This window comes from Canis aureus, chromosome 34, assembly GCF_053574225.1.
Source record: "Canis aureus isolate CA01 chromosome 34, VMU_Caureus_v.1.0, whole genome shotgun sequence".
NCBI classification, from domain to species: domain Eukaryota; kingdom Metazoa; phylum Chordata; class Mammalia; order Carnivora; family Canidae; genus Canis; species Canis aureus.
Window position 1 is genome coordinate 11,871,985 of NC_135644.1, and position 13,588 is coordinate 11,885,572.

General features: G+C 44.4%; 1 protein-coding gene across 7 annotated transcripts in view; it reads left to right on the plus strand.

Moving 5' to 3' along the window:
* The first annotated feature begins 1,233 nt into the window (after positions 1 to 1,233).
* CHN1 (chimerin 1) overlaps positions 1,234 to 13,588 on the plus strand; it is a 206,949-nt gene continuing 194,594 nt past the window's right edge. For 5 of the 7 annotated variants that reach the window (XM_077883238.1, XM_077883245.1, XM_077883242.1 and 2 more), the window contains exon 1: positions 1,234 to 1,318. In XM_077883238.1, the coding sequence (XP_077739364.1) occupies positions 1,243 to 1,318 (76 nt within the window). In that variant the 5' untranslated portion in view covers positions 1,234 to 1,242. Of the gene's footprint in view, positions 1,319 to 10,871; positions 11,179 to 13,588 lie in introns of those variants that run through there. The other 2 variants (XM_077883240.1, XM_077883241.1) reach the window with 1 other exon arrangement.

A 13,588-nucleotide genomic window follows, 5' to 3' on the forward strand; every position in this document is an offset into this window, starting at 1 on the left:
AAATCTTAAAAAAAAAAAAGAATCAAGGTGAATGGACAGAGACTAGAACTGAGAGGCAGGAGGATGGAGAGCAAGATTCTTGCCTGCTGTACCAGTTCCTGAATCTTCCGAATAGTGAGGAATCTAGGTGCCAGGTGAAGGTTAAGGAGAGTAAACAGAAACAGAGAGACCAGTGTGCACCATAGGGAATAGGGTTGGGGGAGAGTGCAGGAAGCCCATATACTGAGGGCTGGGAGAGAATTTCGGAAGCTCCAGAGCGCTCTGCTCCAAAACGGTTGTGGGATATGATAAGAAAAGGGGAAAGGGATTTTCAAGAAGTGTTCCTGGGAGGGATGCAGTAGATACCCTATAATATTCTTCATGAAATTCTAATAGAGGCTATAGCTCTTTTTTAGTTACTTTGGCCAGATAGACTCTTGCTCAGAATGCAGCTGTAGGCCATTTGGGGTCTTGGAGTAGATATGTCTTAGGATTAACTCTATCATTTTTAGCCTATTATTAACATAAGTGAATATTTACCCATCCCTGAATATTGTTTATATGAAAATAAACCCTACTGGTTCATCACATATGACCAGAATTAGAATCCCAGTTGAGGCTCAGCTGGAAATCCTAAAACATGCAGAAAATAATTTTCTTGATGTTGAATCCACTGTATATTTTGAAAGAGATTTAAATTATTTGAAACTGGAAAATTGATGACAAAACACGTGGCTAACTTAATGAAAAAAGTCCAACTGTTTCGTTGGCACTACATAATAGTATAAGCACGTTTTGCAAAATAATCAATTACAATTTTTGTTTCCTACAGGTTGTGTCAGTGATGTCACCATGCCTGTAAGTAGTCTGGGAAGCAAATATATATGAAGTTCAAGAGTCGGGCATTGCTTTTATATATGGGAAAAGATGGACTAGTGAGGAGAGGACTTGTTGGCATAAGACTGGGTGCTTACTGTCAGAGAAAATCAGGCTTTTTACTGAATATTGTGGAAGGTAATCCTCATAGAGAGAGGAAGAAGTACCATATTTATTACATGTCCACTCTGTGCTTTATTTAATCCCCAGAGTGACCCTAAAAGGCAAACATGTGTGAGTTGCCTGCCCAACCCCTTCTTTCCCCTCTAAGCTCTGTATTGGGTTTTCTTTAAGGAATTCACCTCAGCCAAGGGTTAATTCACTCAGTTTTGGGTAACCTGTGATTGACCTCTACTCACCCTTTCTCTCTGGCCACAGCAATGATTCATGGATGAGCATGTATTCCAACTCAGGCCAATGAGGGTGAGATACTCCAGGACTCCCACTTCCTTTGGATGGAGAGGTAAGACTGTATAATATCTAGGACCCCTGAAGCCATTTTGCTACCACAAGGGGAGAGTCTGGAAGATGCCATGAATGGCGGGGATTCTGTGTTCTATAAAGACAGTGAGGGGCACCTGGGTGGCTCAGTGGTTGAGTATCTGCCTTCTGCTCAAAGTGTGATTCCCCAGGGTCCTGGGATCAAGTCCCACATCAGACTCCCTACAGGGAGCCTGCTTCTCTCTCTGCCTCCATCTGTGTGTCTCTCATGAAAAAATAAATAAAATATTTTTTAAAAAGTGACATTGCACGGCTGAATCAGCCTTCCCTATAACTCACTTTGACTGTGGGTTTGTCCATGTCAGGGCCAATAAATTTCCTTTGTTTGTTTGAGCTGATTGGAATTAAATTTTCTGTCAACTGCAATCAAAATGTTGTAAACCAAGTGATGCAGAGAGTATCTCTATTTTTCAGAGGAAGAAACTGAAGTCCTAAAAAATTTAAATCTGTCTCCAGTCACATAGATAGTGAGAGGTGAAGCCTACATTTGACGCCAGATCTTTCTCTCTCTCTCTTTATTTATTTATTTATTTATTTATTTATTTATTTATTTATTTATTTTAAATTTTATTTATTTGTTCAAAGAGACAGAGAGAGAGAGAGAGAGAGAGAGAGAGAGGCAGAGACACAGGCAGAGGGAGAAGCAGGCTCCATGTAGGGAGCCCGGCGTGGGACTCGATCTGGGGTCTCCAGGATCAGGCCAACCGCTGAGCCACCCAGGGATCCCCCCCACTCCGCTTTTTAAAGATTTTATTTATTTATTCATGAGAGACTGCTGAGCCACCCGGGCTGCTCCTCTCTCTCTTTTTTAAAAAGATTACTTATTTATTTGAGAAGAGAGAGTGCACAAGGGTGGGGGGTGGGGTGGGGCGGGGGATGCTGAGGGAGATGGAGAATCCCAAGCAGACTCTGTGCTGAGCACTGACCCCAATGTGGGCTGGATCTCAAGGCCCTGCGATCATGACCTTAACCTAAATTGAGGGTTGGACATTTAACCAGCTGAGCTACCCAGGCACCCCTGAAGCCAGATTTTTTCTGACCAGCATCTTTCAAGATGTACTGTGGCATTGGAGAAGTTCCAGGGAGGTAGCACATGAAAACTTCCCACTCTCAAACCTAGATTCAGTCAAATCCAGTGTTTTATAAGTTATGTGTTTTATAGGCTATGTTTCCATTCAGTAGTAAGAGGAAATGTTCAAAATGTTCAAAAAACTTTTTCCATCATGCTTGATTTCTAAGTTGTAGAAAGGTCCACTCTAGTGCTAGCCCTTTCTTCCCTTTATAGCTAGTATTCTTTTTTTTTTTTAATATTTTATTTAGAGAGAGAATGAGAGATAGCATGAACAGGGGAAGGAGCAGAGGGGAGAGAGAGAAGCAGACTCTCCCTGAGCAGGGAGCCTGCTCGGGACTCGATCCCAGGACCTCAGGAGCATTACCTGAGCCAAAGGCAGACGCTTGACTGACTCAGCCACCCAGGTGCCCCTATAGCTAGTATTCTTTATTACCAATTCTATAAAAGTTAGACTCATTTTCCCAGGATATCAGAGGTATTGAGTGACATTTCCTGGAACCGTTTAAAGATGAGGCTCTCTCAAAGTTCAGACCAGAATCCCTAGTACTTGATAACAAATGCAATAATAGGTATGCAGGGCTTGAAGTAAGAGCCACTTCAATTGTTTCTCTCCATTCAACCTATTTTACACACAGATAATCAGATTCATCTTTCTGAAGGTCAGCCTTGACCATACCACTTCACAAATATTTGCCCTGGTTTCCTGTCCATACCAGCAACCTCCAAAGTAAATACCCCAAGACTTCCATCATCTTATGAAAAAGTAGAATTTCCATGTATAGTTATTAGTTATTTTTACGAATGGGGAGGAGATTAAGCTTTATTAGTATTTTATGTATAGATTGACACAGACTCGCTTACTCAATTTGTATGTTGGAAAATCCCACGTCACATACATCACGTACAAGTTATCCTGGGGGAAGAGAGGGAGTTCCACTATAGGGTGTGGTTGCCAGTACAATTGACTCATCTTTTCCCATTTGGCTCATTGCAACTTACTGCTATTTACATGGCCAAGTTAGTTGGATTTATGGGTTATATGCTTTTTAACCAAACTAAACCTTACCAAATGAACAGATGCCTTTAAAAGATTCTTTTAAAGAAATCATGCATCAAAAATCATAGTAATAATACAAGCACAAGTAAATCTAAAAGAAATAGAACTTACATGACTCCTACACTTGGTGCAAGCTCTTTGTCAGGTTGTAAAGTAAAATAATGATGATATAATAAGATCTGATTAGAAGTTGACCAGAAATTCAGAAATTATCAGAGAGACTTTAAAATATGGATTTATAGGCTGCCTGGGTGGCTCAGTTGGTTAAGGATCTGCCTTTGGCCCAGTTCATGATCCCGGGGTCCCGGGATCAAGTCCTGCACTGGGTCTGCATGGAGCCTGCTTCTCCCTCTGCCTATGTCTCTGCCTCTCTCTGTGTCTCTCTCATGAAAAAATAAATAAAATATTAAAAAAATTTTTAAATAAAATCTTTATTAAACTTCACCTTAAGGGTATATTGTGCCTTGAGTTATTAGCTTACAGCAATAGTACATGTTTGTGTGTGGGGGTATATTCATATATTTTCACATATTGGTGGGTAGTAAATAATCTGTTACTGGAAAATAGAGCATGAAAAAATTTGAGACCAGACTTGAATAATTAATTCAAATATCCTGTTATCTCAAGTCCTTATAGAAAGCCTGCAGGGTTCAGATAACATAATAAGTATTGAGGCAACAGTTTGGCCTTCTCTATATGTCCCTGACCTACATGTCTAGCCTCCTACAAGTCCTTGCTACAGCCATATTGTCCTGTCCACAATTCTTCTCCGATTTCCCACCTCTTTCCCCAAGACTTTCGTCATGCTCTTCTCTCTTAACTAAACCCCACTTTTCCCTTTCTCTATTCTGTTTGCCTAATTTCTGTCCATACTTCAAAGCATAGTTTCAACCTTCATGAAGCCTTCGCCCATTTTATCAGCTGGAAATAATTTTTCTCTGCTCTGAACTTCCACGATATTCAATCTGTATCCTCTTATGGCCTTGTCATTTTCCCATTTACAAGGATTCTCCTCAAGGACTGCAAATTTCTAAAGATCTGAACACATGTCTCGTTCATCATTGACTCCTTTGATAGAATTCTAGCACAATGCCTTGTATACCATAGGTCCTTAGTAAATACTTGTTGACTGAATGAAGGATGGATGAACGAATTCCAATCGGTGCATTGTCTGATGTGTTCTATTTTACAACAGTATACAAAGGAGTTTTATGAAAAATCCATCATGGGAGTAGACAAGATTTGAGCCCAGATTGTGATTTTAATCATGGAAATACACTTCTCTTTTTAGCTCTGTTATTTAATTAGAGATTGTGTAATTCTCACCCAGAGTTCCAAGCTATTTAGCTGATTTATAACTCACAATGTAATCAACTTGAATAAGTCATCTTATTGTGGACACCCACATTAACCAGAAGAACCGTGGCCATATTAGGGAGATTTGATTTGCAGCCAAATCTCCTTATACCCTCTTGAAAACAAAACTGGCAGAAATCCAACTGCTCAAGTCAAATAGACATTTAGCTTACACTGTGCATTAGATATGCCTGGTGACCTCAGAAAAATACACACAAATGGAAATGCTGGCTTAAAGTACTATAATATGATTATAGTTCAGACACAAACTTTTACTTGAGGGCAGCCATAATTGCTGTACTTTTAGCTAATGTGCACTTGAAAATGTACTTGCTTTTAAGCCTATAAAAAATTCCAAAGGATCTGCTATACTATTTACCAGGAAATAAGTAGTCTCTTAAACATGTATTGAAAACAGACCTCTTTTACCCTTTCTTTTTCCTTGGCCACTCCAAACCAGTGGTCATTTTCGACATTTCAAAAAAATCCTATCACAAAGTTAAAAAACAATAGGACCTGTGGCATTTAGAAGATTCAGACCTAGGGCTCATAGTAATACCTATGGTCCCATCACCTATTGAACTAAAATTTCCTTTAAACTGAGCAGTTAACAAGAAATCCATTATCTTGGGTCAGGGATAGAAGACCTTTACGGCCTGCTTTTGAGTTCCAATTTCCTTTCCCTTCATACCCCCCCCCCCCCCACACACATACACATCCTTTCTAAAAACACTTTCATTTCGCTTTGGAAGTGATATAATAAGGGCTGAATATAAACATTGCTCAGTAATATACAATTCCAAATCTGTGCCTAGCCAGCCAAAAGCTACCTCCCCTTTTAGCATAATTTCAGTGGGATTATTTTCTGCTACTTGATAAGAAACATTGCAGGCAAATTGAGAAAGTTTTCAATTCTTAAGGATTCTTATGTATTTCTTCAAATTTTACTTCATTTCTAAGATCCAGGATTGCTCCTGCGGATATAATTTAGGCACCCTCTGGTGGTCAGTAGAACACCACTAACTCTCCTAAACATTACTCTGAATTATTTAATCTTAAAGGCCAAATTTACAATTATGACATACATTTTTTTCCTGAATAGTTTTGTCATCTAAATCTTCTCAAATCAAATACTGCTTCCATTTCCTGTATGTGTATGCCTTTACCCTATGAAAGTGCTATATATATATATATATATATATATATATATATATATTTATTTATTTATTTTTAAAGATTTATTTATTTCTTAGAGACACACAGTGAGAGAGAGAGAGAGAGAGTTAGAGACACAGGCAGAGGGAGAAGCAGGCTCCATGCAGGGAGCCTGATGTGGGACTCGATCCCGGGTCTCCAGGATCAAGCCCTGGCCCAAAGGCAGCTCTAAACCGCTGAGCCACCGGGGCTGCCCCGAAAGTGCTATTTATAAAGTCGTGAAATGCCCTGCAAATATTAGGCAAGATACTAATTCAGAAATATAAAGATTGCTTTATCTTCAGAAAGATAATAGTGGGGGACTTGTCTGGATTAGAGGAAACATTACTAAAACATTGTTAAATTATTAAATTATTAAGGAAAACCTTATTAAAAATAGACCCAAATCCACTCTAAGCACATTCACACCATAGAAATAAATACTCTAACTGGTAACATAGAGAGACAGTATACATCAGTATAACTCAGGAATAAAAAAATGTTTCTATCACATTTGTAGACATATGCTCTGTGAGATTTTCTTCAACAGCAAACTTCTGCACTATTTTGGGAACAGTGCTAATAGCACTGGTATTCCTAGTGTTTAAAGCTGTGTTGACATGATAAAGTGCTATAATTTCAACTTGTTATCGTGAAGCAGAAACCGCCTCATTAATTTCTGCTTCATTCAAAACTGAGGAACAAATCAATGTTTACCAGTGGGAACAAAGCTAAATGAGTAACAAAAAAGAAAACCCCAAACACTTGCAATATGTCATTAGTTTAAAATGTAGAAAAGAATTTTAGAGCATTGCTTAAATTCTGTTTAGTCCACAAAACTTACATAAAAATGAGAAACTGTTTTAGTAAATTTGACATGGATTGCTCAGTGCATACTTTTATTTTAATCCTGTTAAACCTGAGAAAGGGTATATAATAAATATCACATTAGTGTTACATACTGTGGATGAAATCATAGTATCAATAATTTAATAAAATATGACTCTTTATTGTACCGTCTTTATGAAAATGTGACCTATGGCTTTAGACTGACCAGGCATCCCGCTCGTTAAATATACTGAATACATAAATGATATACTAAATATTCAAATAAAAATATCTTCTCTGTTTTATCCATAATCCAGTTATTTTAAATATTTTAAAATATTGCAGAATGACAGCTAAACCTAAAAAAAGACATTAAAAAGACATCAGAGATAGCCCTGTCCCTTTATTTTACAAATAGGAAGAACCAGAAAGAGTAAAACATTGGCCTAAAAATCTGACAACTACGTAACGGAACAAACAGATCTGGCCATTCTAGGTGTTAAACACAAAATTAAATCTTTGAATGAAAACATAAATGTTGTAAAAGTCAACTTACTCTTCCCCCTTTTAAATAAACAATCTAAGGTACCGCCCACAATAATCATCTCCAAGGGGTTACCGCCCTTCCTTACGCTGAATCTGTGGTTGAAAGCCTATTGCTTTATTTCCAGCTAGGTGAGAACAGCAACACTCTGTATTCCTCGTTAGAGAATACGACATAAAAATGAATCTTATTTTCAAGACATGGCACTCTGATCAAGTAGAGAAAGCATTTTGTTATTAGGAAATCAATTGAATCACTGTGGAAAGCTAGATGTTTAGGGAAACATAGTACATTGAGCTGTATTGCTTCAAACAGTATCCTAAAAACCTCTCTTGCAAGGGATGTGTGTGTGTGTGTGTGTGTGTGTGTGTGTGTTCATACTCTGGGTGTAGGAGTGCCCAGACTTGTATAGAAAAGAGGAAGAGGAGGGAAGAATGTTCCCACCTGAATCTAAGCTGGGTCTATCACTAAGATTCAGCTGTGTGCAGCCACAACGGGTGGGTGCAAGGCTGGTCCCGTAGCCAAAGCTTGGCTGTATAATGGGACTGTGAGTGTGAACACAGGATTGCACCCCAGGATAACCCCCCAGGGTACAGAGAGAATTACCAGCCAACCCAGCTGTACCAGCCAAACACTGATGCTCTGGTACCTCTCTAAGAGAGTTTAACAAAGAGAAGAGAAAAAAAGCACTTTTTCTCTCAACCTGATTGGACACATAGTTCTGAGTTGAAGAGCATGTGAATAAAGGCCCTTTGAGACAAAAATTCAACTTCCCAAATTACAAGAAGACCCAAACATGCAAAATGACTGAAGACAAAATGGTCCCCTTGCCACTCTGTTTCTAATACTAAGCAGAGTTTTCTTTTTAAATTCAAACCATGTATCCTCTAAATTGGTGGGGGATGGAGGGTGGGGGAGGTGGTCAGGGAGAAACACCAGATGCCTCAGATTTTCCTCTTAGTTCTGCCACTAAAAGGTGAACACATTTGGGAAAATCTTTTGACTGCTGGGCCCTCAATATCCTTATCTTTAAATCAGGGGAGTTTGGTCCTTTCCTGTTCAAAGATCCATGCTTCCATGTGAAAGGTAAAAAATTCAAAGTATAAAAATAAAACTGAGATTACAAAGGATATCTGGGTCCCTGAATAGGCCATAATCCCTCTGAGATCCTGGGAAGCAATTCTGGTGAGTGTATAATATGTACGTAAGCATTTTCCAGGAAGAGGGACAGTATTTTCATCAGAGCCTTAAAGGGAAATTAAGTTCCAAAAAAGGTTGAAGATCACTGGTTGAGGCAGCAAATGCTGTCTTTCGTTTCTGATTTATCTGATTTGCAGAGCAGATCAGCAGCAATCTTTACATGGTTATAAAATCTGTCCCACAAAGCCTTCTTAAGTATCTCATTTATCTTCACGAGCTGTGTGTTTATGATTTTTCATGAGCAGCAAGGCTGTTCAGAATCAAGAGCCCTTTTCATGAAGGCTTAACATTGTGGGGATTTCAACGTTTATTTTGATATTAGTAGCTGAAGGAGAGCCATTTTAGTTCATCAGAAAATTTCAAGCATGCAGAATCTCATACGTTTGCGTGTTCAGGTTGAATTATTTTACTATTTCTTTTTTCTAGAGTTAACTGACATGAAACAAAAGGCTTGGCTCCTCCTCCCAACTGGCTTTTCTTTTTCTTCTGATGTGAGTCTGTTGTGAAATGATGATGAATTAACTGTGGTTCTGTTTGTAGTAGTAATTGTAATTTTTGTAAGGATTTGATCCTCAAGACACATTCAGTAGAAGATATGTTTATATAATATTCTAATAAGAATTAGTTGAAAATCAGAGAGAAGCAGAAAATGACATTAGGGAATCTGAGGACCTGTAAAGAGGAAAGATGATTTAGGAAGACATGAGAACCAAAGAGAAAATCTACAGGATTAGATGCTGAAACAGTAACCAATCCCTAAGAGACACAAGAAACGGGGATTTTTTTTTTTTTTTTAACAGAGGGAACACACATAGCAAGTAGAGAATACTGAATTTTCGAATACATTAAATGAAAACGACACAAAAACCTCATAACCGAGCTTTTCAAGAGCATCTCTTGCGGTTGATCATCTCAAGGCGTTATATGGCTTTTCGGTAATTAAGGCAAAGACAGAGGCGAGCAGCGGAGAACATCATAGAAAGAAGGATGTTGCCAGTGATTATCAGATAAATGCAAAAAGCTCAGGGGAACAATCTTTTGTGGTATAGAAGTGCCAATCAGTGCGAAACGTGCATTTTTTTCCCTGAGATAATATCAAAGAGGCATCAAGTAAAAGCAAGAAAATTAGATTTTAGCATTGGCCTTGTATCACATTATTGCAGGTAATCCCTTGCTGCTTCTTAAACGACTCCCGTCCCCTCCGATCAGTGGCCCCCGAGGCTCCGTAGTCCCGACGGGAAGGCCAGGCCCAGCCGAGGCCGGAGCCCCAGGTCACGCGCTGCAGACCCGCGCCCACCCCGAGGGCGCCGGGCGGGAGATCCGTCCTCGCGCGAACCCGGCCCCGCATGACCCTCCCGGCTTGGGGACGGCAGTTCGCGGAGCATCCTCCTCTTTCGAGTAACAGCTCGGCCCTCGTCCTCTCCGCGCCTCCACAAATCCCATTCAAGAAAAATCGCAGGGATTTCGGCCCCGGCCCCCGCCCCGCCAGGCTCCTGGAGGCCGCGTCCCAGCGGGCGGCTGCGGCGGCTCCTCCCAGCCCCAGGGCAGGAGGGGCGCGCGCCCGTTGCTATGGGAACGCAGCGGCCCCGGCCCCGGCGCGCGCCCCCGAGTCGCGGCCCCCGGCGCGCGCGCCCGTTGCTATGGCAACGCAGCGGCCCGGCCCCCGGCGCGCGCCTCCGAACCGCGGCACTCGGCGCGCGCGCCCGTTGCTATGGGGACGCAGCGGCCGCGGCCCCCCGGCGCGCGCCCGTTGCTAGGGAAACGCAGCGGCCCGGCCCCCGGCGCGCGCCTCCGAGCCGCGCCCCCCCGGCGCGCGCCCGTTGCTATGGGGACGCAGCGGCCCGGCCCCCGGCGCGCGCCTCCGAACCGCGGCACTCGGCGCGCGCGCCCGTTGCTATGGGGACGCAGCGGCCGCGGCCCCCCCGGCGCGCGCCCGTTGCTAGGGAAACGCAGCGGCCCGGCCCCCCGCGCGCGCCTCCGAGCCGCGCCCCCCGGCGCGCGCCCGTTGCTATGGGGACGCAGCGGCCGCAGCCCCCCCAAGCGCGCGCCCGTTGCTATGGGGACGCAGCGGCCCGGCCGCCCGCGGGGGTCGCGCGAGGAGGCGCAGGGGCAGATCCGGGGGGGAGACGCTGTCGCAAGATGGCGCCGGCGAGGCCGCGGGCTGCGGAGTGAGCGCGCCCCGCCGGGGGCCCCGCGAGGCTGCTGCTCCTCCCCGCCGCCGCCGCCGCCGCCGCCGCCGCGCCCCCCGCCTCGCAGGTACCGCCGCCCGCGCGCTCCGCGTGGCGCACAGATGGCCGCGACAAGTGCCGGCTCGCCTCGGGCTAGCGGGTCTGCCCCGGCGCGGGTGCGCCCGACGCGAACGCACACATAACTTTTTGTGGCCGCGCGCCCCGGCCTGCAGCGTCCCCGCGCGCCCGCGCCCCACCACGCCCCTCCGGTCCCCGCGCCCTCCGCGCTGCGAGCGCTCCGGGCCGCGGCGCTCATCTCCGGGCGGCCGGGAGGAGCGCGTGCGCCGGCGGGAGGCGGCGGCGAGCGGCCGGGAGCGCCGTACAATGGCCCTGACCCTGTTCGGTGAGTGCAGGTGGGCCGCGCCCCGGGGAGGCGGGGGGCGGCGGGGGGCGGCGGGGGGCGGCGGGGGGCGGCGGGGGCTCGGGGCCGGGCCGGGCCGGGCCGGGGCGGGGCGGGGGCGCGGGCCGGCTCCCTCGCGCCTCTCCCATTGTCTCCTCCGCAGGCAGGGCCGCTGGGCGTGTGCTCCCCGGGCCGGCCCTGCGCCGCCAGCCGCCCTCGGCCCTCCGCCCTCCGCCCTCCGCCCGCCCTGGCCGACGGGTGACCCGAGGCCGCTCCAACGTGCCCACTTGGGAGCCAAGTTAGCGGGTGGTTTCCAGACCTAACGTGTCTCAAGTCAGTAAATAAAGATCCTGGAAAGTTTATTTATTTTCGAGCGAGATGTCCGTGCATCCCAGGCTCCCCGGGAAATCGCCAGATGCAGGCGCGCTGAGCCTTGTTGGGTTTTGGGACGGCTTATTTATTTTTTATTTATTTATTTGGAGCCCAGGATAAGTGGTGAACCGAATATTCGTTACAATGGAAAGTGTTTGCGCTGACAAATAACGAGAGCACGCAAGGAGAAAGTTGGTTTCTGGGTGATAAGTGATCTCGGGAGAATAACTTTGAGGGTATTAGGAAAGCAATGTGATTTCTGTGATGCAATTACTGCAACACTATTGTTTCAGTGGTTAAGACTTGAAGGTGGTCCCCCCCCCCCCCCCCCCGCCCCGCCTGGAGCCTGTGATGACAATGGGTTGGGAAGAAGGGCTGAAAGGATACAATGTTTCCTATTGCCACGCAGACCGTGGTGGACTCGCACCTCCCTTTAAGAAAACTCCGCATGTGGGAATTTAGATGTTCAAAGTAGTGTGTATGGTCTGTACTGATGGGACACTGCTGGCCACCGGGGCGGTGTGAGTAAGTGACTCACAAGATGAAGTTTCCAGTTACATTTTTATTGCATCATTTGATCAAGTCATAGGCATCACATACCACAAATGCTTTTTCATATAAATACTGAGAGTGAATCAATCTGCTAGAATCAAAGAGTTACCCTTATTTAGCCATCTTATTGTATGCATTACATTTAGATGCAGGCCGGTTATTTTCTAATGGCCCTTTTGTGGCAGAAGCGAGCCTAGAACACAGTTTGCCAGTCTGCAGTCTGGGGTATGTTTACTTTGCCGGAATACCCACAGTACCAGAAATGGCATTTTTTTTTTTTAAGATTTTATTTATTTATTCATGAGAGACAGAGAGGCAGAGACACAGGCAGAGGGAGAAGCAGGCTCCATGCAGGGAGCCCGATGTGGGACTCGATCTTGGGTCCCCAGGATCACACCCTGGGCCACCCAGGGATCCCCCATCTCTAGGTGCTTTAAAAAATGTTTCTTCTTTCTCTGAAAGAAATAAAAATCTCACTGTTGTTTTCTAATACTTTGTGTCTCATCTGCACCATCTAGTAGAGCATTTTTTTTTTAAGTGTGGACTTCTTTTTGTACAAAAGTTAAAAATGGTGGATGGCTTAAATCATAGTTGATATTTTCTTTTGAAGAAGCGTTTCTCTTATACTGTTGTAGCTGATACACAGCAGTAGTATTTCCAGGAGTAAATTTCCCCTTAGACGAGAGGTTTCTTTGTTTTTGTTTTTTCACGAAATTCATTTTCCTTTTTAGTTTTTTATTTTTAAGATTTACTTATTTATTCATAAGAGATACACACACAGAGAGAACGAGAGATAGAGGGCCAGGTTCCTTGCGGGGAGCCCAATGTGGGAGTGGATCTCCAGGCCTGGGATCACGCCCTGAGCCAAAGGCAAACGCTCAACCGCTGAGCCACCCAGGTGCCCCTCATTTTCCTTTTTAAAGAGTCTGCATTTTCAGGTGTGTTTTCAAAGGTAAGGTTTATGAATCAGCCACTTTTCTTCAAATGCTGACATTCTCAGTGAATAAACAAATCAGGGAGAAGCAGAGTAAGGGATAAGGTTCTAAGGATTCCTAAATTATTAAATCTTGAACTATGTAAGTAGGGATGGGGAAAGGAAGGGCATGGATTTGACCTCAAGAAGAAGCTAAAAGAAACAATTCCCACCGCTCAGAATGAATAAAGTGTCTTTAAGATTTTAAAGTCAGCTTGTGGAAAAATAGAATTTAATTTACAAAAGCTAATTTGGTTGCAGGTTTTTAAGAATAATCTCCCTGTTATAAAGGAAACTACACCTGTGTGCAGAGGCTGTTTTTCAGTAATGATAGATAGAGTAGTAGTTGTTGCACACTATTCATCAGTCATCTCTGTCCAAAATGTAGATTCCTGGGGTGCCTGGGTGGCTCAGTTGGTTAAGTTTGCCTTCAGCTCAGGTCATGGTCCCAGGGTCCTGGGATCAAGCCCCATATCAGCTTCCCTGCTCAGTGAGGAGTCTGTTTTTCTCTCTCTC